This window comes from Micropterus salmoides, unplaced genomic scaffold (genome assembly GCF_014851395.1).
Source record: "Micropterus salmoides isolate LMB-PRFRI ecotype aquatic unplaced genomic scaffold, ASM1485139v1 Ms_hic_scaffold_17, whole genome shotgun sequence".
Taxonomy (NCBI): Eukaryota; Metazoa; Chordata; class Actinopteri; order Centrarchiformes; family Centrarchidae; genus Micropterus; species Micropterus salmoides.
In genome coordinates, this window is record NW_024040817.1 from 12,182,141 (window position 1) to 12,206,830 (window position 24,690).

At 40.7% G+C, this 24,690-nt stretch overlaps 1 protein-coding gene across 1 annotated transcript in view; it reads left to right on the top strand.

Moving 5' to 3' along the window:
• Positions 1-24,690, top strand: part of LOC119907806 (ephrin type-A receptor 7) — a 155,526-nt gene that overhangs the window by 117,574 nt on the left and 13,262 nt on the right. Inside the window, exons 6-10 of the mRNA XM_038725489.1 lie at positions 7,645-7,769; positions 10,511-10,787; positions 12,479-12,587; positions 20,489-20,544; positions 24,416-24,541. Of these exons, the coding sequence (XP_038581417.1) occupies positions 7,645-7,769; positions 10,511-10,787; positions 12,479-12,587; positions 20,489-20,544; positions 24,416-24,541 (693 nt within the window). The remainder of the gene's footprint in view (positions 1-7,644; positions 7,770-10,510; positions 10,788-12,478; positions 12,588-20,488; positions 20,545-24,415; positions 24,542-24,690) is intronic.

Sequence of the window (24,690 nt, forward strand, 5' to 3'; positions counted from 1 at the left end):
TAAAGGTCAGGCCAACAGGTAATAGGTGGTTTTTGACATAAAGCAGGTTCTCTTTTTCTTGATATCATCCTCTAAACTCACTAGACAAAGACCACTAATACCAGTTTATTATCAATTGTTACTTTCATGTATTTCATACATTTCATTGTAAGCTTATGTTCAGTGCCTGGTGGGTTTTTGGTGTTTTGTTTGCACGGCTGGATTATGTCGATCAGGCCCTTTGGAATATATCCTACAGCGAGAGACATTTTGCCACTTCTTGCTTGTTGGCTTGCTCTCTGTTCTGTTCTTTCACTCGCCCACCCACCTACTGATTGACACATTAAATCATTCCATCACTGAGAGTCTCCTCTCTGTTACACAACGAGACACCAGTATCTCTCACACAAATGCACACATTCACACACTTGCACACAACTAGGCGGATCAAGTCCCTGCAACCTATAATCTTGTAGTTTAGATGAAAATGTGCCCCATCCAGGTGTCTTCCCTGCACAATTCCTCCCACTCTCAGACAAAAATATCCAAATGTGTGTCTGTTGAACTCATTCCCTTTAAACACCTCCCCTCTCCTTTTCTTCCTTTACTGATACGAATGGTAATAATACAGATAATACCTGACTCTGACTGCATCTGCTTACCTCACCTCTGAAGCTGGATCCTGGATCATATCATATTTCCCTTCCCCCTTCCTTCCTACTGCTGCTCCTTATTACAGTATGATCCTACTTTGGTTGTTTGATGCAGAGCAGAATAATTGTGTGTATGCATGTGTATTGGGATGATGTGTCCAGGTGGTTGGATGCTGATAGGGCAGATTAGACTGCGAGTGGTGAGCAGAGACAGCTTGCCAGATAGCGCGCCACTGCTGGGGCAGGCTGAAAGCAGCAGATTAAAACAGCAAGACCCGCTGCAAGATAGTGAGACCTGGGTGGGGTAGCTTCTCTTATATACAACATCATTAGATTAGGCTGCAATCACATGCACGCACGTATAATCACCTGGTGCACCGTGAAATAAAGATGTTGTGGTTTTGAACAGAACAGATTGGAATTGTCTAAATGTTTGTTTCTGTTTCACCATGTCTTCATTCATTATTCACTCAAAGGTGTGATGTTTAAAGATACTTAAAGATGCCAGCTTATTTTAGTTAGCCACCTTCGAAGTCTTTCAGATTTCTGATTCAATTTAAAGACAAAATGTTAACTGTGTTTTTGTTGACAAATATTTTAAATGCTGTGCTTTAGTGCCTTATAAGGACACTTTTCAGCTGTTACATTGTCTTTGCTTTATTGCTCACACCATTATTTTGTATCATGGTTTTACATTGTATGTATTGCACTGTACATGTATTTGGATTGCTTAGATATTAAGACAGAAAGATGCAATTCTTCAATGCTCCACCTTTTTTCTTACATCAAAGAGCTGCTGAAAACCTCTTCGGTGTGCTTCTAATTTCATCAGGAATGCAATGCTTTAAGGTTACCGTCTGGGAGGATACTATTTCTCCAAGCGAAAGATAGTTGAAAGTGTGCAGCAGTAGATTCTGCCTTCAGATAGTCAAGTGTCTTTTCATAAGAACATTTGAAAACTTAAAGTCTCAGTGAAATCTGGCGAGGAACTAAATGCAATGGTACATTACATATTTTCTGATATGCTTTTTGCAGCGATAAGCTTGTAGACACCCGTTACTGTAAAGTTAAAATGACCGAAAAGACTTGAAAAAGTTAACCACACCGCTCTTTGGCTGCTTGAAACTTTAATGATTTTGTTAGAATTAGAATTGCATGTGCAAATGCACACTCCATTGGGATTTTGGAACCAGTGGCAGAAATGCTTGTGGCAGTAGGTGTATAAGAAAGCCCCAGGGACAGCTGAACCAGAAGAAACGTAATGTTCCCACTCCTCTGCTGTCAGTCACATAAATCGTTGCACTATACTTTTAACCCCAGGTAGAAGCCAGTGGCGCTGTGTCCAGAGGGAAAAACGCTATTGCTTCCCATTAACCCTTTGAACATGAAGATGCCTGTCAGATACATCTCTCTCAATCATTCCTGCCTGCGACTTATAGTACTCTCTGCCATCTTCTTCTCTTCATTCCAAACACACATACAGTCCCTCACTCCTTAATATGCGCAGGCACACAGGAGCGTGGAAAGTTGCACATGCGGTGGAGATGGTGAGAAGCAGAACAGAACAATGAAATCCCCTCCTGACAAGATGGATGTTATCTCAGCAGAGGCACAAACAGGTCTGGGGGGAACAGCGGATTCCCCCGAGAACAGAACTGGAGATTGGAGCTGCGTTGGGGAAAAGGAGAAATAAGGAGATGTAGAGATGACGAGAGTGAATTTCCAGAGAGAAGACCAGTAGAAGCGAGGAAGACAAAATAGAAAAGTAAGAATGACTACGAGATGTTCAGCTGTGCTTGTGCAGTCACCCCTGGGGAGAGCAGCTCCTCTGCCTGTCTCCTTTGATAACGACACAGAGATGCCAGTTGCACCTCCACTGCCTCTGCACACATGGATGCAAAAGCCTACAGCAGCAGCTGCCATTTTGTGCCAAAGTCTTTCCATAGATCTACCTGCCATAGAGACCTGAGAAACAGGGCTGCCACACAACCTCCAGTGTCTGTGGGATTGTGTATCAAGAATTGGGTCTGAATTTAAACTTCAAGAGGTCATATTATGCTTTTTGGCTTTTTCCCCTTTCCTTTTATTGTGTTATATATCTTTTTTGTGCATGTAATACGTTTGCAAAAAGCCAAGGGGAATGACCATCTCCCACAGAATACACTGCTCCTGAACTGCCTGAAGACAGCTTGATTATAGTCAAGCCTTTACTTCCATAACCTATCTGCGTCACTTTGTAACGAGCATCATAATGCTCGCCTGGCAGCTAGTGTGGCATGCCATCAAAAACACTCGGGGAGAAACGCACTGAGCTGCAGCCCACACATTGACAAGACGTCCGCCCGCTGCCTCCCTACCTTTCAGGCAGTCAATGGACATAAAGTTGTTACTGTGATGTAGAAACGGTGCACAGTTAAAACTTTACATGTAAACCATAGACTGTATGTAAAAAGATATGAACAATACATTTGTTGCAAATGAATAACTTACTACTCTGAAACTCTTGCTCCAGTCTAGGTTGCGAACATGACAACACTGGCTTTTCAGGACCCGCCCTAATCTGCTAGGGCGGGTCCTGTTGCTATCTGATTGGCTAGTAGTAACAAAGATCAAATAGAAGTGGGATGCTATACTCTGTAGCTAAAACAAAGCGGTCAACACACAGGGTGAAATGAGGTACTGCAGCAATAAGCAGTATAACAAAAATATGGTGTATTTAATTGAAAATGAAACCTTTTAAACCTATTCTGGTATAACCAGAGTGTGTGCAGGTAGACAGGCAGGTAGGCAAGCTAATCGTTTCATTCAGACTGAATGTTGTGCTTATTACAGTCCTGCAACAGATGCCAGCTTTTTTGCATTTTCATGTCCTTTTATTTATTTATTAGCCTTTTATTTATTGATTGCTCGTCAAGAGAATTTCAACAAATATAACAAAAAATGTTTCTGAATTAAATTGCCTCCACTAGCTTTAAGAAACATGCTTTTCAATTCATGTTTTTGATTTATGAAAGCAAATTAGGTACCACCAGTGCTTCTGTGGCTATTACCAAAGCACATGTACAGTGTTTACAATATGGCTGACTGTGGTTAGAACTATAAAGGGCAAAATATTATCACCACAGGAGAATAGCTCAATACAAGGGAAGAAGCCCATCTTACATAATGAAGCATTTTACTGCAGTGTTTTGCAAATAATTAACTATTCACCGCATCTTTCAGCCAAAAAATCTTAAAATACTCTGACAAGTTACCGTTTAGTTTAAAGCAGCCTACATCATTTGATTTATAAATATCATTTTTATTTCTTTACTTATTCAAATATGAAAAGGATGTTCACTTTGTTGTGCAGAACTTCATGGCCATGAGTTTGTGACAAATGTCTCAAAGGTGTAGAAAATGTTGGGATTCAACAAAAATGGAGTCAGAATCAGAATCTATAAAACATGTATGATACCTATCCAAAGCTTGTATCCATGCCTGTTTGCCATTTTGTGCCAAACTCCATCTATTGTTCTTTCTCATCTCTCACCTTTCCGATGTCATCATGGTATCCCTTTGATGTCTATAGACTTTGTAGGTGCAAGGCAATGCTTTCATACTGGATCTTATCAAAAGCTGTATATCTTTGAGTGCCTATCTGTGTATCTGCTATGTGATTTCTGCAGCATGATGAGGCTTTGAAAACGTCTGCTGTGTACTGTGTACGTCACCTCTTCTATATTACTTTCAAAAGTCATTGTGTTTTATGTGTGTTTCTGAACATGTGAGTGCAAAAGTCATTTCAGACTGCAGTCGGCATCAATTTCTTCCTCTCAAATACAGTGCCAAACCCACACTACCCGGCATTTCCTGCCATACTCTTGTGTGTGTGCTGTGTGCAGAAGTAGTGGTCTACGCATATGCCTGTTTGTATGAACAGCTGAATGTGTGTGTGTGTGTCTTGGAAACTCGTAAATTGTCCCTAAAAGATCAAAACTTTATCATCATTCTTTGTGACTTCTTGTTCCTAGAAGTCACTTTCTATATGATACGATACTGTAGATAACAAAATGGAAGTAGCAGCAGCACACATCAGATTTAAATTCTGGTGTGTATTTTTAATATTTCACCATAAATTATGTTTTAGAAGCTACAAAGCAAAGAGATTTTCAGGCTTTCCACTTGCATATGTTTGATCATATGTATTAGTGTACGTGTTGCATCCTGTACCAAATACACTGATATGTAATGTAGTTTATAATGAATGTCTCAAAGGGTTTAGATATTTTACTAACATTTCAGACATCGCTTGTTTGACTGCCAGAGAAGTTAGAGCCCACTTCTTTTCAGTTGCAGAGGTGGAAACGGCACCTAAACCATAGTATTACTCTTCCATTGATTGTCTGTGTGTATCAAAATTGTGCACACCTGTTTTTATGTGTCAGATTGAGCTTTGTGATCTGGGGTTTGAGGGCAGGAACCAGTCCTATGCATAATTCAGCACACAAGGAAGAAAAGAATATCCTGCAGTTGTAGATGTAGAGAGCTGGTCGACACTGTGCTCTTGGTTTAGTGTGTTAGACTTATTTTTTCTTAGTGTTGTGTGGCAGCGGCCTAGAGAAAGAGCCGTGTCTGGTAGAACTCGTTTCACTGTTAACCTTCATTTTACTACCTAGCTCCTTTTTCTTTTCTTTTTCTCATGTTTGTTCTTCTCACCTCAGTATTTTATACTTATTTTTTTCTTATTTTCCCCCTGTTTTTAATGGAGTAACTCCTCTATTTTCTAATGAGCTGGACCGCAGTCTATGTCCTCAAAGCTATATAAAAAATGCCTGTACAGATTCATTAATCATGTAGAGTAATTTCTCTGCGGGTGTTTATTTACATTCCTGTATACTGTTCATTAGCTTCTTTCCTTCTCTTTCAGTGCCTTTCTTTTCTACAACCCTCCCCCTATCACTTACTGTATGTGTCTATATCTTATGTTGCATTCACATCATGTGGGGTTCATAATGCCAATTAGCTGCACATTTTGAGAGTAAGTGTTCTTAACACTGTTGTCTTTTTCTTATATTTCTTATATATCTGCCTATGTCATTATTATCTGTGGGGATTTAATCGATTACAAAATGTATTTTTCTTATTTTATTTTCATAATGTGAGTCATCCTTTTTAAATTAAAGACACATTCCTTCTGTACACAAGTTCACACACACACACACACACACACACACACACACACACACACACACACACACCTATCATACTGTCTGGATTTTCTGTCTCCTCCATTCAGCTTGATTGAGCGGACATAAAATGCATTGCTAGATTCAGCTCTGTCTGGGACACATGCGCACAAACAAATGCACACATACAGATACACATCTACCTTGCTTCTATGATACAAAAACTTACAGAAACCACCATGAATAATGGATAAATACCTGTGTCTTCAGAGACATCAAAAAATACACCGATGGAGATGGACAGTGAGAGGGAGATACAGACAGATCGAGTGTGTCTTTGATCTGCTGCCTAAAATGGCTGTAATATCTGTGTGTGTGTGTGGAGTACTTTGTGTTACCACATAGTTTCGTTCATGTGTGAGTGACGGGCAGAACATATTCATTAGTGTGGCTGTTTTTGTCTAGGAAAGAGATGAATTGGTTGTTAAAGGTCAGGAAAGTGAGGAACAGGATATGGAGGATGGGTAGTGCAAGAAAGAGGAGCAGTCAACTGATGGGGTGACTGAGGGGGGAATGAGAATGGAAAGAATAAAAACAGATGGCAAACAGGAATTGAATCAGGAAAGAAAGAAACTGCAAGAAAAAAGGAAAAGGGACTTCCGGGCCATTGGAAATCCTGAACATCATGTCTTTTTGAAATGGGAGTATTGAAAGCCGTTTAAGTAAGTGAAAAATAGCATTATCATCCATTAAAAAAAAAAAATGTCCCCTGCTAATCCTAACCCTAATGGCCTTAATGGCAGCGCTCCTCCCAAACATAAAAGCTTTTGACTAAGCTAACTGCACCCCTTTATTTTTCTTAGTATTTTTGAGTGACAACCCATTTCAACCTACTTCATTATACATGAAAAAATTAGCACTTAAGGAAGAGTGGGTGGTGCTTGCTGATTATCGTACATTGTGCTGTCTGTCATTTTTTGACAGAGAAACAAAGAACTGGTCTTTTCTCAGTAATGAAATTGTTTGCTTAGCGAGCCAGTGCCATTACACGCCGCATCTAAATTTGGAAAGCTTTGTGCGGATAATTCATCTTCTATGTTGTTCTCTATTGTGATCAATAAGAGCTAAAATATCTGGCAGGAGGAATTTCACCGCGGCTCTCCTGGATTGAGTCAGAAAAAGTTCCGAGGTCAGTTTAATTGAGAGACTCGGAGATGAAACGGGGTGTTCTGATTAAGAGCGTCTCCATCCGTTAGTCTTGTGTCGATACAGACTTGTCAGTCAATCCATATCTGTATTGATCTATTGTCAGGCCCGATGTACCGACCCAGACAGTGTTCAATGCTGCGCACGCACACACACACACACACACACACACACACACACACACACACACACACACACTCTCAGATAAAGAAACATACTTAGTTTTTGTCCATTCATGGAGTGAGATGAAGTTGTCTGCTCTGACACGTCATTCAATAATTAATCTATTACCTCTCTCCTACCTACCTCTGTTCTCTCCCATGGTTCCCCTCCTCTCCTTACATCCTTGTTGGACTTTCCCATCTGTCCTTTTATGCCCACCATCCACATTGCTTTAGCTCTCTCACTTCACATCTGATAATACAGTAGGATGTACTGTAAATACTATATATCACTGGCAAAATCTGCCTTGTGAGGGAGTTCGCTGTGTTCCTCCCTTGACCTTTGCCTGCACAGTCAAGAATGTGTAAAACTGGGAAAAAAAGGAAAGTAAAGACATTTATATTGAATGAAACTGGGATCCTCAAACTCATGTCTCTTCTTCCCCTCTCTTGTCTCCTCTTTCTCCCTCTTTGTAGCACCATCTCTGATCAGCGAGCTGCGAGCCGAAAAAATCGAGCAGAAGAGCATAACCTTGGTGTGGAGGGAGCCCTCATACCCAAACAGCAGCCGCACTGAATACGAGGTCAAATACTATGAGAAGGTAAACCCCCTGGCACATTATAATGTCATAATCTGTCCATGCTAATGTTCTTCACTGCTGTCTTTCTGTTATCCATATCCCGAATCAAGACTTATATATACCGTAGCCCTTTTTTTCTCCACTTACTGTTTGTCATAACTAGTAAGCTGTAGTAAACTTTAAATCCTTATGTTTGTTCTTGATATAAATTGTTTAAGAATTTAGCAACTAAAGGGAGGAAAGCAACATAAGAATGTGTTAAGTGTTGTCCCTTTGGTATTAGAACCTAAATGATGCACCTGCATGGTTGATGTCATTAGCCAATGTTATCTTATCCAGTAATTTCAATAGACCTGCCTCCTCAATGCGTGTTTCTCTCAACCCCACACCTCTTTCACAGCTGCTTTCACAGGTGGAGCTCATGTTACGTGTTTCTGTAAAAGGAAAACAAATAACAGCCAATATAGAACTAGGAGATTTTTAAAACACTCAAATATCAATTTAAGTACTGGACTCAAAAATATAGAATTTATTCAACTTCCAGTTGGTATTAATGGTGAACGAATAGACACCAAAATCAGATCTCTCATTTTGCTTTGGTGCACCCTGCTAATTTGACATTGAGGATACTCAATGTATGTACATTGGTGATTCAAAATGTAAGGATAATAGAAACTTACCACAAAGTCAACTAAGTGATATACTGACTGTTTTATGATCTTTACAACCCTTTTATAAGATGAAATCATTGTCTTGAACTGCTAGCTATTGTTCAAAAATCATGTATTTTTTTGGTGCTTTTCAAGGGCCAATTATGTATTAACCCCGAGTCCATATTACTGCCTCATTTTCTTTTGCTTTTATGGATAACCACTGTAATTTCATCGGCCTTATCACGCTCATTTAACATAGCAGTTAGTCAGATTGCGACTGCTCCGTCAACACTCATAGTCTTCACAGTAAATCTGTCATGCACGTAAAGCACAGCTGTCATGCTCACGCTTCTCCATTTTCATTCGCTGCATTTTCTGGCAACGCCAGGTCTTTGTATTTGGCTGTGTCACACTGTCACCCATTTTCACACCTCCTCCCCTTCTCTATGCTTCACCATATTTAATAAAGCCCTGCTCCTTCCCGTTCTACGCCCCCACATCTATAGAAAAAAGTAGGGAAGATTTAGTGGTGAGATGGGTGGGGAAAGACTTACAGCACAGGAGGTATACAGTAGAGCATTTTGAAAAAATGAGATGCCTGTGTGATAACCGAGGGAGAGAAAAGGTTAGAGAGGGTATTAGGGACAGATGAGGGGGAGATGACTTGGTGGAAAGATGCATGTAAGAGCACAGTGATGGAAAGAAATGAATGGAGGCACTTTGTGAGACTAAGAAGAAAAGCAGAATGAAGGCAGCAGATGAATGGAGAGAGTGATAGATGGAGGATAACTGAGAGTGAGAAAGGCCATGAAATGAAAGGTAATACAACTACATTGCAGCAAAGAGCCTATTAAAGTATAAAATATGGCATTGCTCAGTCAGTGGATAGCAGTGTATCGTCCTTTTTTTTTATCAAGATGCAGCTTTCCAGTATGGGCCCAAATAGTGCTTACTGATATTTAGAAAATCACTTGTTAAACATTGATTGACGTATGGGGCATTTAAAAGTGTTTGAACTGGATCATAACAAATAACACATTTTTGACGACTGTAATGACTAACAATGGCTTTGACTAATAATCATTAATTGTTGTATTTGTAACTTGGTATTACAAAGTGTCATCTCTGACTCTGTCAGCACCGATCTCTGTTCTCTTCTCTGTATCACATACTAAATTAGCTCACTCCACAGGAACCACTCATTATACTCTAGCTGCCATTTTTATTCTCAGTTAATCTCCCTTTATTTCACTCTCCCTGTGTCCCTCTTTGTCACTGTCTTTGCTTTCTTTATTCCTTTTTTGTGCAATGGTATTCTTGGACATACATCAAAAAAGAAATAAAAATCATGCATGCAGTTACAAATCCTCATTACCAAATGCAAGGAGCGTTGTGCACTCTCAAACTCACTTCTACTTGCTTTACCGTGATTACCTCATTTTACTCCTGCACGTAAATCAGATTTATCATCAAAGCTGTTATACAAGCTCATCCTTACTTGGAGTGATCCTTTTGACACGAGAGGCATGACATGCATAGATACAATAATAGATACAATAATGACTATTTACTGAACGAAGGCAAAGATGGGAAACTAATTGATCTGAATAGCCAAAAACAAACCTATCAAAACAAGTGGCGTAATTATGTTGTGTGTGTATGTCACCAACTCACTGCCCCCACTGTGCCCACTTTTGCAAGGTATGAGTCATCCTCACAGAGAGAAACAGATGAGTGCCGTCTTTAGTTTATTTTCTAAAGACCTCTCTAATGAATAGAGTCATGCTTTTATTACTGTCTGGATTTTTACTATTTCCTAAGCGCAGAGTGATACTTCTTTATTGAAAGCAGGTTAAAGAAGTCTAACTCCTCAACTTGGCCTGGCAAACTGACTCTTTGAAACACCGTCTTAACAAGTGAAAAATTACCAAAGCCCTTGATTTGGTTACAGAAATGACTTGTACGTCCCCCAGCATTACAAACTGAGCCTTGGAAATGAACAAGGTAATCTCACAAATGGATTCCACCTACTCGTCTAACTCCTTCTCTTTCTCCTCCTGTTTCTGTCTTTGTTTTCTCTGTCTCTCACTTCACTTTCCATCTCCACAGGAACAAAAAGATCAGAGTTATTCTACTGTGAAGACTGCCGCCACACGGATCAGTGTCAACAACCTCAAACCTGGCACCACATATGTCTTCCTCATCCGCCCTTTCTCCACGCCGGCCCCCTCCTCATCACTGTCTTCCCCCCCTCTCACATCCTCCTCATCTTCATCATCGTCCTCCTCTACTTCTTCCTCCTCTTCTTCCTCGTCCTCTTCCTCGCCATCGCCCATCGACTACGGAGCGTACAGTGCTCCCCTGGAGCTGCAGACACTTGGCGAGTGTGAGTACCCGTTTTACGCCTCCTCCCCTCTTCTCCTCACTTTCAGTCCTTTCTCTTCACTCCCTCCTCTCAGCAATGCCAGGCAGATTGGGATAGGGGGGGTTGTGTAGGCACCTGGCCAGCCCACACAATGAGGCGTGCTGCTAGAGTAAGAGAGATGGAGAGAGAGAGAGAGAGAGAGAGAATGGGATGTGACTTTGTCTGAGATTATGTGTGAAGATTCAAGATTTTACCAGTAAGCTGTGAAATGGTTCTTCTTTGTGCAAGTTGATATCGTGTCCCTCAGGGTCTGGTTGGGACTCTGTGTTAGTCTGTGTGTTTCATGCCTTGTACTTTGCATGAATACTTTGTTTTGCACATTTTATTTTTCCAGGACTGAAGTGCTTGTAGTCTTATAGCGCCGAGCTGCTTCGCACCATTTATCCAGTTTAACTCACCTGAGAGCTGCCCTGCATAACCATAACGGCCAGCTCCACCAAAGATTATTCATTTATTTTTAAGCGGATCGTGTTGCATACTTCTTTGTTTTGAATTAGGGCGAGAGGTCTTAGTTGAACAATAACTTTTTTGGATAATGCATATTCAGTTTGCTTCATTTCCTTCAGGCTAGATCCACTGTCAAGCAGCAACACAGCAACCTCTAGTGGCCATGTATGAAACGCAGGCATGCAAAAAGATTTTAAACAATATTAACGATACATTATCAGCAAACCTAATCCCATGATTACGGCATTTATCTGTCAAGTGAAAAATGCATAAGGCAAGTAAAACTATTTGTAGGTTGATTGTAAGCAAACGGTAAGAGTTGGCAGGTGCACAGCTACAATACAGAGGGGAAAAACTCTCCTATTCTTTGGCAAGTGTTTACATTGGGGCACAGAAGATTAATGTTTAGTTTTGTGAAGATAACTAATGGCTACTGCTTGCTCTACTGTGTCCCAGCATAGTAAGAACTTCTGTACATTCATTCTTGACACAGAAGCTGACAAAAACAGTTGTTTCTTTTGATTATTGCAGTGGTTAATGGTTAATAACTTTGAACCTCAACTTTTGAATCTCCATGGACGAGATGTCTACAAATTGATTTGAAATGGAAATTTGAAATCTACAACAACTGGCAAACTTCATCTGCTGACAAAGATCATGTAATGTGACCGGAAGCTTCAGAATAACTACTAAATGGATCTTAAGATGAGATTGCTTTGTCAGTGACTGTAGTTCCGATTTACTACTACCATCAGTTTTACTACCACAACAACAAAAAGTGCATTGTGCATTACAGAAATGTTTTTTCTGTTTCTTTGAGTCAATTTAGTGAAGTATAATGTAAATAAACACTTTTCTAACGGTGTCAAAAACTATGGTCTCGTGAGAATATTACTAATGTAGAGAGGTTGTGGTTCTCTCAAATAGGATAATATCAGAATACCCTTCACACTAATCAACTTCCTTTGAAATAAATTTTGCCCTTAAGGTCATCGCCTTATTGTTTGCCTTATTATTTGCTCTCATCTCCTGTTCTTGTTCACACTAAATCTACAGTAATTGAATATGTGCACTGCATGCCTGTGTGTTAAATGGTTGTGTTAGGGTGTGATGATGAACGTGTACAATGCATAAATACACCTGTGTCCTTTGCCCAGCTAATTGTCGTACAACCAGTTCAGTTAAGGTGTGTGTTTTATTTCCAGTGGCACTGGCGTCCAGCGAACAGAGTCCTGTGGTGATCATCGTCGTCGTGTCCGTGGCCGCCCTGATCATGCTGCTCTCCATGGGAGTTGGACTGCTCATCTGGAGGAGGTAGATATGTGTATATATAGACGTGAACATGCCTAGAATAAATTTAGTACCCACTTCCTATGTCTCATTTTTTCATTCTCAGATTGTGATACCCTTAGCATGTTACCTGAACATACACGACCATGCACATGTGTACAAACACTCAATCATAGACCCAATCACACATTCAGTCAACTGTCACGCACTACTCCATTATAATCCAGATTACAGTAATCCAGTGAAAGGAAGAGTCCCTCTGAGAGAGTAATGTTCAGTGACAGTGAGAGAATGGCTCAAATTACACGATAACCAGTCACACTCATGGTTTAATATGCGACATTAAGAAGTCAGCTTGATAATGGTGCTGTCTGCATCAAGGGGGGAACGCTAGCAGGGTCAAAACCTTCTTTGATCGTTTTTAGGCTCTGGGTTCATAGTTCTTTGCTATGTAATTAGTTTTCACATAGAGAAGTGCGGATTGTAAAATCAACAGAGAGATGAGAGAGAGGTTAAAGCAGTGTTACTTGCATTAAAGCTCACACATGGTTTACTCACATCAGTAGCTTGCCTTGCCATTTATAAAGAGGTCAAAACTCTTTTGTGCTTTTCAACAATAGTGGACAGTTCAAATCCATTATTTTGCTCAATTTTCAAAATGATTTGGAGAGAACTAAAGCATTTAACTTAAAGCAAATGGTTGGATATGTGGGTAACCACAAGGACTTCCTCCACTACTACTGTGACCTAATTTTTTCAGCATACTGCTCAGTCTTATTAAATCAAGAGTCTTTCAATTGGGAGAGTGGCTGGAGTGTGGTGGCTGGAAGAGACCATTCAGACTGTAGCAATCAGTGAAAGAAGCTTTATTTCTAAATTAAATTGTCAGCCTGATACACTCAATCAGTTTTAGAACTAAGGTGCATGAATTAGGATGGGTGAAACTTTTGCCCATGTATGACACCAATTTTGTGTTTGTGTTTGCAAACCAGTGCAGACAGTGGTACAATATAATACTAAAGACAATATGGACAAACATGATAAAAGACTAGTGCAGAATAGCAAAACCTGCCAGACTTGAATCCCTTAACTGGTTAACAGCAAAATATTTTACCTTTATAGAGGTTCAATCATTATATTGTAGCCTATCAACTTCGAGTCTTTGTAGAAAGTATCACATAAACTAATTTGTCAATCATTCAACCAACTGCTCAATACATTCCTTGTTTCTATTCTGTGATGTCTCAGGCAATTTAACGCATGTTTTATTGGCTTATTAATTCCATAGTATATCTTGCTATATAGTTGCATGTTTTATTCAGCTGAGCAGATAAAATGGTGTGTGTGTGTGTGGGTGTGTGTGGGGAGGGGGGGCATTTCTGCGTGCCTTTTCAACCACTTTGCTCTTTGACTCCTGTCCAATTCTATATTCTGCCAGCTTCGCCTCACACACGCCCACACAGAGACACTCACTCACAAAATTTATACTGTATACTCCATCACACATGCAAGCATGTGTGCAGGGGGCACATATCCACTCCCACTCAGTTAGACACACACACACACACGCTCAGAAAACCATTGTTTTTTTCATTTCATTTGGCTGGCATTCAATTGATGTCTGTCCAGGGAGATTTTCAGATACACTGTGAAAGCATTTGTTTGCATAGTTTGCATGCATTCTCTCATTCTTTCCTCTACACACAAACGGACACACACACACACTACATTGGTGCCACCTCTCAGCTGGATTAAGTCCTTTCCACAGGTAAAGCTACCTGTATAAAGAGGGGATTGTGATATAGAGACAACTGGACCAAATCCAGATGTACACAAACGGCGCAATGATGGAGTCAATCGAGTGCTGAAATGGGTTCTATTCACTCACAGCAGAACCATACAAACTAGTGCTGTCAGTCACATCTATAGAGGAATATATGGGAATAAATGTACACACAAACTCACACATACTGCAGCAGCAAAAATAAGCTAACTTTCAGTACACACACACACACACATATATAAGTATTTAAATATATTGGTGGTTTGAGGGAAGGCACCATCATCCCCTTGTGCACAGCCTAGTGCTGAATAATAATGCTTATCTTTCTCTCCTTTATTTCCATCACTGCATTCATTGCAAGTGGTCTCCATTGTTCATCGCTGCTGGACCATTAACTTGCTCTTCGTGTTTTGCATAGAGACAAAGAGGAAATGGCTTGATGCCTCAATTACCATGCTCTCGTGTTTGTAAAGACAGCCAACTCCCGGCTACGGCTGGAGGGTCTCAGTTACATCGATCTGCCTGCTCACACAGACTCATGCAAATGAGTCCCAATGCGCGCACATGAAGCCACGGACATCGGCAGTCGGATGCGTTTAAGGCATGCATTCACACTTATGGAAACCGACGATCAGAAAATGTGGCTTAATGTCTCACTTTTAATTCAGCAGGTTGACTGTCCCTCTTTTTAACCATTTGTCCCTGTAGCCCAAAACACACCAGCAGCTTCTATGTAAAGGTATGTTTTAGCATGTGCAGACTTGCCACACTGCAACAGAATACGTTACTGTCTTATGTTGCTATTTTTGCTGGTTGATAATTCTGAGAAGTACAGGTAGCTATTTTTTCAGGTTTGCTTACTCATCTGGCGCATCTGAGCCATGTTTTGGACTTTCTCTTTTTCCCTGTCTGTCAAAGTCCTCAGTAAGAGTCGTAGGCACATGACTGATGCACGTGGAAAATTTTTTCACAACTCAGTAAGAATAATTTGGGGAATAAAAGTGAAGTAAAGTTATGATGGTACAAAAAATGTATTTTCCTCTCTCTGAAGCCTTATCTTGATACTGTATCCCATTACACACACACACACACACACACACACACACACAGTCCATTGGTGCCTGACAGAGTTTGATAGAGCCAGAGTTCCAGGACATTGCCCAAACATTCTCCAAGAAGTCCAGGCTTGACTGGTCAGTGTGGGGATTGTTTACCCTTCACTGGCCACACTGGCGTGCATGTGTGTGTCTTGTGATTTAGTGTGTGTGTGTATGTCTGTGTCTAGTGAGTGAGTAACAAGTTATCAGGAGATGGAGAGGAGATCAAGAAGAAGGGAAGAAGCGGAAATTAAAGATGGGGGTCATTTCATAGGGCCATTGACTCTTGGCGCCACAGTGACAAAAAGTGGAATTCGAAGGGGGGAAAAAATGAGAGGAGGGAGGGATGGCTAGGCCAAGAGAAAAGGTCTAAACCACTGTAGTGTAGTTTCCCGTGTGTCTTGTACAGATCAGTGCTTTCATATCTCAGAAAGACCCCCACCAAGCATCTGACTCAGACATCTTCCAGTTTAAATGTGAAAGTTATGATTCCAAAGAGCTCTGTATCTGTTTGGTAATATGTTAAATATTCATCCGTCACAAGTCTAGTGTGGATTTTCAAGGAGCAGCTTCTGGCAATGGATGAAAAACAAAGGTGACACTGTTTTGAATCTTATAAACCAGAGTCTAATGGATAAAACGTATAATGGATAAAAGTTGAATTGGCTTTTTGAAATTCCCTAATTTTCCATGTATTTTGACCTACATAAGTCTCTGCTGGCCTAAATTCCCTCTACTCCCCTTTACCTGTCTGCTTGGATTCAAGTCCTGCTCTCACACCAATTATTCATATTATTTCCATTACTGCACTTTATTTTACAGAGGAATTCACATATGGAGAGAAGAGGCAGAAAAAAGGCTTTATATACATAGCATCGATTCCCTTTTTTGCTTTAAAGTTATCTCCTGAAAACACTAGCATGTGGGCTGCACATGTGATAATTCACTTGAAAAAAAGTATTTGGTATTGAGATGCATGTAAGTCTAGGGTATGGCTAGTACAAATTTTGTCATCCAAAATCACGAGGACTCATGAGGACTGAGCTGTATTGAACAGTGTACTATGAGCCAGTCAATTTCACCATACATGGTTCTATTTCAACAATAGGCCCCCTGGGAAAGATAGATTATATCCTATCTCTTCTGATGTGTCTGCCTATATTTCCCAATGCTGTTTTCCAAGCTATGTGCCACAGATAGCATTTTGTCAAATGAGGTGCAGCTGAGAAACACATTCTATGCACCAAGTTATCAAAAGTATAATTAAGTAAAGTATGCACTTAAATGCTTACTAAAATAAAATGCGTTCAGTAAATAAGTGTTGGACATTACAAGTTTGACCAAAATGAGCAAAAACATTTCCCGCCTTTGACCACAGCACTGTCTAGCAATCTAGACAGTATAAATAATAAGGCTGGTAATATTCTATATTTTTATTATTGATGAAAAATCCCATGAAAAGACCAAAACAATCAATTGATCCTACTAACAAGCAATACTTGTTTAGCCAAAGCCGGAAACTCATCAGTCACACATTTGCACTAGGTGACATGTTTCTTCATTATTATGAACATGATGCTCACCAGTGCACAAAATCCACAGCGAAAAATATTTCCCAACAACTGTTTTAGAGATAATTATTTAGAATTTTATATTATCTGTCTCCCTCTATATATAGAGAGAGATAGATAGATAGTATAAATAATTAGGGCAGAGTACCACAGACAGGCTGGGGAAGAAGGTCTCGAAAGACATGCTAAGACATACGGACTGTGTTTTGTAGACAATAACATTTAGAGAATTTGGTTAAATTCACCCATAAAGGCCTTTTAAGTTTAGTTTTCAGTATATTACATGTGTTCATTTAAAATGAAAGAAATCTATAAACGACTAAAACTAAGATGATAATTCTTGCCAAAATTAACATTTGATGAGTGTGATCTGACAGTGACAAGAGTTTGGCCAGAATCTTCAGTGTTTTGGCATCCACACATTTCTTTCTGCCATCTGGTTGTTCTGAAGTGTGAAATGTAAAAATTGGCCCAGAATTCCGATAAAAGGAAAATTGAAACCAGTTTTGGGAGAGTTTTATAGATTAGATTTTCATAACAGAGAATATATGTTTTCATAGTAATGATAATTTGATCATTTCTGCATGTTTTCCCGGCAGCGTCCACCATTTTCCAATGATTACAATGATTATGAAGATTTAGCAGAAAGGAATCAGTCGAAAGTTGTTGACTGACGATCTTTTGAAGAAATGAAAAGAGCCAGAATTGACATTGGCACTCCCCCCCCCCTCCCCCCCTTTTTTTCCTGCAGCAGCATCTGCTCGACCTCCTCCAATGTAACTCCTGCTAGCGTGGTGCTGCTCTCGACCTCCTTCTCCACTCTTCCTCCTCCTCTTCTTTCTCCTCTTCCTCCCTTCACACAGCTGATGCCCAGGTACACTGGCATGTCTGCACTCCCCTCCTCCCTTCTCTTTCCCCCCACCTCTTTTCTCCTCTTTTCATTTCTTCCGGTTGTCCTGCCATTTATTCTTCCCCCCACGCTTCTTTTTCTTCTTTCTCTAACTTTCTCTAACTTTCCTCATACCAAGAGAATGCTAATAAGCCAAAACCATTTCTCCATTTCTTCCCTTTTTGTCAAGCTGTTTGGCCCAGTTCCATATATATCCTTGGTGCTGTGCTCTACCACAATATGAAATGAACTTAACAATCTGATGGAGACTGTTACCGTTGAATTTATACCCAAAGAGAAGTCACAGTCCGAAAATAACTGCTTTGCATCTGCTATTTCATTTTTGTCACATCTGTGACATTTCAAAAGAAGTAATGGAAATGGAATCAAGTCATGCCACTTTTCCTTCATGCAGCCCTGTCAATTATTCTTCCTTACTTCCTTTCTCCAAAGGCTTAGTTGCCTCCTTGTCTCCTCACTTCCTTCATATCACTTGACTTGTCCCTTTATGTCCTCTTTTTGCTTGCCGTTTTGTTCATTTGCCTCTTGCTGTTCCGTTAACTCATCCAGCTGTATGTCCAAGCTGTGGTTTTCCATCACTGCCTTGCTTCCTTGATCTTCAGCATCCATTCTTGCCCTCCACTCCTCACTACCATCCCTTCTTTCTTTTTCTACTTGCCTCTTCCTCTATTCCTAACCGTGTACTTCATGGGCTACACTGTGTGCCTTTTCAACTATTTCTCCTTCCTTGCATACCCTTCTGCCCAATTATCCTCTTACCCGTAACCACTGATTTTCTTGTCACTTCCTCTGCCTCTCCGTCTCCCGACTTCCTCACATTTTTTTCTCAATGATTTATCCACTACTTTGCCCTCCCCCACTTGTCATGTTCCCTGTTTGCTTCCTTACCTCTTTTCCGTATAGGTCTCTTGCATCTTGTTTCTCTTGGTATCATCATGCACTCCATCCCCATCCTCCCTCATTCCCCACTCGCTCCCTTTCCTCTGTGCTCCCTTATCTATTAATTCTTGTCTCTTCTCCCCTGTCTGGTATCTCCTGCCCTGAGGATCTGTGCTGCATGTTTCTGCTGGTGTGTTTTGACAGACAGGGTCCTGACCTTGTCTCAGACCCTGCTGCTACACAGGCTGAGGGATGTGTCAGCCTCACCCTCGATCACATCTCCCTGTGCAAACACTCACAGGGACATGCACACGCAGCAACAACAAAAAAAACCCACAATCTTGTAAGCGCATGCAGGCAAGAATTTGCAAGTACACACTTATGTGCATAACCCCGCACATATATATATTCACACGTGCATACACGTAAAGAAACAAGCATGAGCACAGACACATGCTTAAACCACAACTATGTGGGTCGGTCTGTGAACTCCCTCTCAGCTGTGCACCGGTTCTGTGTGAAGTGCTGATGTGTTCTGACATTCACGGTAACACACGCCTCCCTGAGCAGATATTACATTTCACACAAACACACCAATGCGCACATACACGCCCAGGTCTGTAGACACGCGTGCAAGGGCAAACTCATTCATTGACTTTCCTATGTGCACACTGTGCACCTCAATGTCACTGGTCCGCAAGTAGCACATTGCCATCAAAGCTCAATTGCCAGACCGTCCATGTTGTCTATAATCCCTGAAGTACAGTAATTATGTTCCACGTTGACTTGTTGATATGAGATATAAACACATGTACATTCTGTCATAACACAGTATATAAACTAAAATGCCGCTGAGGACTACAAAGAGTTCTTCAGATTTTAGCTGGAAGAACACCCAAAAGTGTTTCTGATCTTGTATTTCCATATATATCTGGGATATATTTAGAATATATTTTAACAGCACCCTCTTTGTTAGAAGAACCTATGATGTACTAGAGATTTTACCATCAAAACTTTCTTTAATTCCTTGGCTGTATCCCTCTTGTCTTGTTTTTCATCCCTCTTTAATCCAAGTAAGCATGGTGCTGGCCATCCAGAATGTCTGTTTGTCACTTGTTAATCTGTCACTTACAGTGTGTGTGGTTGTTGTTGCGTGTGTGTGAGAGCAAAGAGCCAAGTTTTCCTCTAAGCTGAAAAGCCATCAGCAGTCAGATCATAGAGAGCACTCTCCTCTTTAGACCCCCTGTGGTGGCAAGGGATGAGAGATGACAGTGTGTGCACGTATGTGTAGAAAGTTCTGTTCCCTGTATATGTACTCATGTTCCTCTTTTTCATAAAGGCTCCATCAGGGTGAAACAACAATAATGTATCAATTCCAGGCCTATCTGTGTGTATCTGTGACTTGCTCAGTCAAATCATGCAGGATTTCCATTTATTCAGCCTTAGATCTTTCTGTTGCTCATCAGTGCCATCGCATCGGGGGTCTCTCGGAATGCCTCTTCGTATCCTTTCCATCTCCACTATCGATACTCTTGTCTTCGCTTTCTCTCATCTCACAGTTATTGCGCATTCCATATAATCTATTACGTTGCAAGATAAACAGCGTCTGATGCTTGTATTTGTTTGCTTGTCTGCCAACTGGGACAAAACACTGTCTGATGCCCCGTCTTTGTTTCTTTTTGCAGACAATGCGGCTACAGCAAAGCTTCTCAAGAGGGAGACGAGGAACTTTACTTCCAGTGTAAGTGACAGCGGTGCCGGTGATCACTCTATTATATCACAGGTGTGTGTGTGTGTGTGTGTGTGTGTGTGTGTGTGCGTGTGTGTGCGTGTGTTTGTTAACTGTAGGTGTTTATGTTCAAACTGCAAGTACAGCGGGAGGCATCTGTCAATAAGTGCTCTGTCTTTCCTATTCCATGTCTTTGGATTCTTGTGAATACACACGTGTTGGCATTTCCAATGACTTTTAAGGCATTGGTGCCTCTGCATCAATTCTTAATTCTGAGTGCATGCTTAGCCAACTCTGAGCACACTGACACACTCCATTAGGTGGTGCGTGTAGCTGAGTTTGATGGGGAGACACTGAAATTAGGAGGAGGGGAAAGATAAAGAGCTAGAATGATGAACTGAAACAGGAAAAGAAGAGAAAGAGGGTAAAAGATCCAGAATAAGGCAGCAGAAGAGATTGTGGTCCTAAATCGGATCTTAAATGTTGTTGTATATGATGTTGTACAAAGTTGTAAATGCTGCTTTTTTTAAACTCTGTTCACAAAGCTCTCAATAGGCGTTTTGTTTGACAGTGACAGAATGGAAGTAGTTTGACATATCTCTTCCTGTTTGTGTGTAAGCGTGCATGCCAATGCTTTGCTAATGTGGTGGATGTATGTGTGTTTTTAGAGTTTCCTTGTGCGTGTGTGTGTGCGTGTTCGTGCTCATTTGCGTTGTTTAATCTCCCAGCATGCTGAGCCCTCTGGAGAGGTTTGGAGCACTATGCCTGATGAATAATGAGCCGAAGCCATGCGGCTGGGAATTAAATCTGCCCAAACAAAGACATGCCAACAGCTGACAAGCACGCAATGCACACAGAAACACACACATTTTTGGCCTGCTTTTCAAACACACACACACACACTTTTTTTTTTTTTAGAACACGAACACTCACATAAATAGGCACAAAAAAATGTTTTTTATTCGCTTTATCCAACACACACACTGCGACTGTGAAAATATGGAGAGTGTGAGGTAGTGTCATGTAAGCCTAATTGTTTTACCTCATCCCATCTATTCACCTGCTAAACACATTCCACAACCAAAGTTTAACATGGAAGGATAGGGGAAGAGCAAAAATGAATGAGTTTGTGAGCAATAAAGTAGAGGGAGAACGGAGGGTAAATGAGTGAGTGAAGGGCGCAGTAAGATGGGGAGAGGGATGGAGTATGAAGAGGTGAGTTGGCAGAGATGTAGAGACTCATCATAAGTGACACTGTTCAAAACATTAGTTTTATCTCAGAGTATGTAAACTAGAAACATGCACTGGGGGTGGCGGGGCAGGGCATTGAGGAAAAGGATCAAGATTCATCGGCAGTCTCCATTAATAGACCAGGTTTAGATATCATCCAGAGTTTGATTGCATGTGAGAGAGAGACAAAGAGAGGCGGTATCAAGGGAAACGGATGGAGAACGATAATGAGGCATTTTAAAAGCGTTTGTGGCCTTTGGTTTGGAATGAAAATATTTGGAGCTGGGCATGCTCACTCTGTGGTCCACTGAAGATTATGCAGCCGAGTGTGTGTGACACAGTTAACCCTGAAGCAGCCACAGACACAATGAAGCGTGCATCTGTGTGTGTCATATATGTATCTGAATGTTTTCAGCCACTTTTCAGCCTATATGGTTAATTTAATGAGGCATATGAGCATCACCTCTTGTGTGTGTATGTGTGTTGCACAGCTGGATTTAAGATACAACAGTGTGTTTGAAAACCCTATTTGAGAGAAAAGAGTCTTCGATCCTCCGCTCAGCCCTGGCCTTGAATAGAAAAGGTTTCATTTGCTTCATAATTGGACTTTTGGCTTTATTTTCGATGTGTGTGCGTGTGTGTCTGTACACAAACATATCTGTGAGTGTGTTTGTACACACAAGCAAATGTGTGTGTGTGTGTGTGTGTGTGTGTGTGTGTGTGTGTGTGTGTGGTGGATCAATAAGCCGTTATGAGGCAGCCAGTATAGGATCGCCCAGGTCGATCAAGACCTATAATCACATTTCAGAGCCTCGGACCGGATTTTGGGAAAACTAACAGGCCTTTTCCTGGAAGAATAGCCTTAACATGTAGTAACAAGGGCCAGAGGTCTAATTGAGAACTATACCTCATTGGTTGATGATTATTGGCTATCTGCTGGCTGGTTTATTTGCTAGTTGTTAGTATTCGGTAAATACAAAAGGCAGTTGATAAAGAAAACAAGCAGCTTATTGGGAAACCAGTTTTTTGTTTGGTTGTGTACAGTCAAACAGTCATGGTCAATATCACTTGCAGTTTTAAATGTCAGCTGAAATTTTTTCAATTAGGTGTCAGAGGTGGTTTTGTAGAGGTCCTTGAAAGGTAATTGTATAACAATAACGTTTTTTCTTTGAAGATTGGATAGGTCAACATGAAATAATTTAGCTATTTTGAATTTGGTTTCTATTTTAAGTGATAATAAACCTGTTGTTGTATGTTAACAAGATGTGTAGCCCACAATACATCACTTTTATATTTACAAGGCTATATATCAAATGTGACATTATAGATAGAGAACACAGAGTGATGTTGTCTTTTGGAGATTCATTTTGCTGAGGTACCTAAGCTGTCATTTTTGGGAGGAATCCAACGAAGGTTGAGGTCAAGGGCAACTGGACTTGGTTTCTTCAACCAAGTCCAGTTGCCCTTGACCTCAACCTTCGTTGGATAACTATGACCTGGATGACTGAGAACCTTCACAGACATCTTTTTGGGGGAAGTACCAGTACCCAAACTCGAAAACTAACAACAAAGCAGCAATCCAACTACAAGTGCTGTGGCACTTTAAGGTTTCTCTGCCTCAGCATTTTACTGTCTATTATGTCCTGTCCCAGTTTCTGACTGAAGATTATATTGTGTTTGTGTGTGTCTGTTAGTTAGCGTGTGTGTGTGTGTGCGAGATAACAAATTTGAAGCAAGCAGAAAAGACAAAAAGCCCTCATGGAAGAGCCCTGTGATCTGACTATAGCTGTGTGGAGGAAACCCAAAATCAGATTTGAGCAACCGGAGCCTTTGATCTATGTTTTTCTCTCTCTGCCTCTGGAGTTCACAAGGTCAACACAGACAAAACTGGAGTGTTGGCCAAGTTATGAATACATAAATGGAAGCATTTTGCATTTTTTAAACAACTTAAAAAACAAAACGATTAAAATAGTCAGTTACTTGCTAAGAATTTCGAATTTTGGGTCATGTTTGGTTATTATAGCCCAGTAACTACTGTAGCTAAACACGTCAAACTGAGATATGTACAGTAGGGCTACAGTTAATAGTGGGGTTTGATAGCAGGACATGTTTCAGCTATCTCAAATATCAATAGTAAAAACTGTATTGATTTCAGTTTCTGGATCAAAGAGCAATGGCTTCCTCCTAGACAGCATTGTGAACTAATTACATTAATACAGACAGAAATTCTTTGTTGAAGGAGGCGGTATACCAATTCCTCCACTGAATATAGCCTCAATAGAGCGCAAAGTGATGCAGACATGAGAAATGTTTTGCTTTGTGTTGAGAGAAATTTACCGCCAGGGCCACAGACATGGCTCTATGCTAACAAAACTGTTGGCTAAGTATATGTATTTGCTCCTACACAGTTAATGGTACCTGAATCTGAGAGTGGCTCCTTTTATCTATTGTGTGCACCATGTGGACATTTTGCTGCTGGGACTCCAGACTTTTATCTTTTGTATTCATTTCTTTTAGCAGAAAGGCACATGGATGTTAAATTACGTGTTGCTGTCCTGTTGATTTTATGGACTCTGGAAAGTCTTGCCTCACAAGTGCACTTCTAAATTCATTTTTGTGAGCCAAGTCTTATATTTTATATTTGTGTGTTCAGTTAAGATCCCAACACGGAGGACCTATATTGACCCAGAGACCTGCGAGGATCTGCTGCAGGCCGTGCATGCCTTTGCCAAGGAGCTGGACAACTCGAGCATCAAGATAGAGAGAATTGTGCACACAGGTACATTACTGTAGATGGGAACAAAGCAGAATTGTTGAACTTGCAGGATTGTTTTTTTAGACTTTAGAAAGCTGTCTTCAGAGCTATAGAAACCATTTTACACTGCTACAACTGTTTTCAGGATGAATAGTACTCCTTTGGTGAGTAAG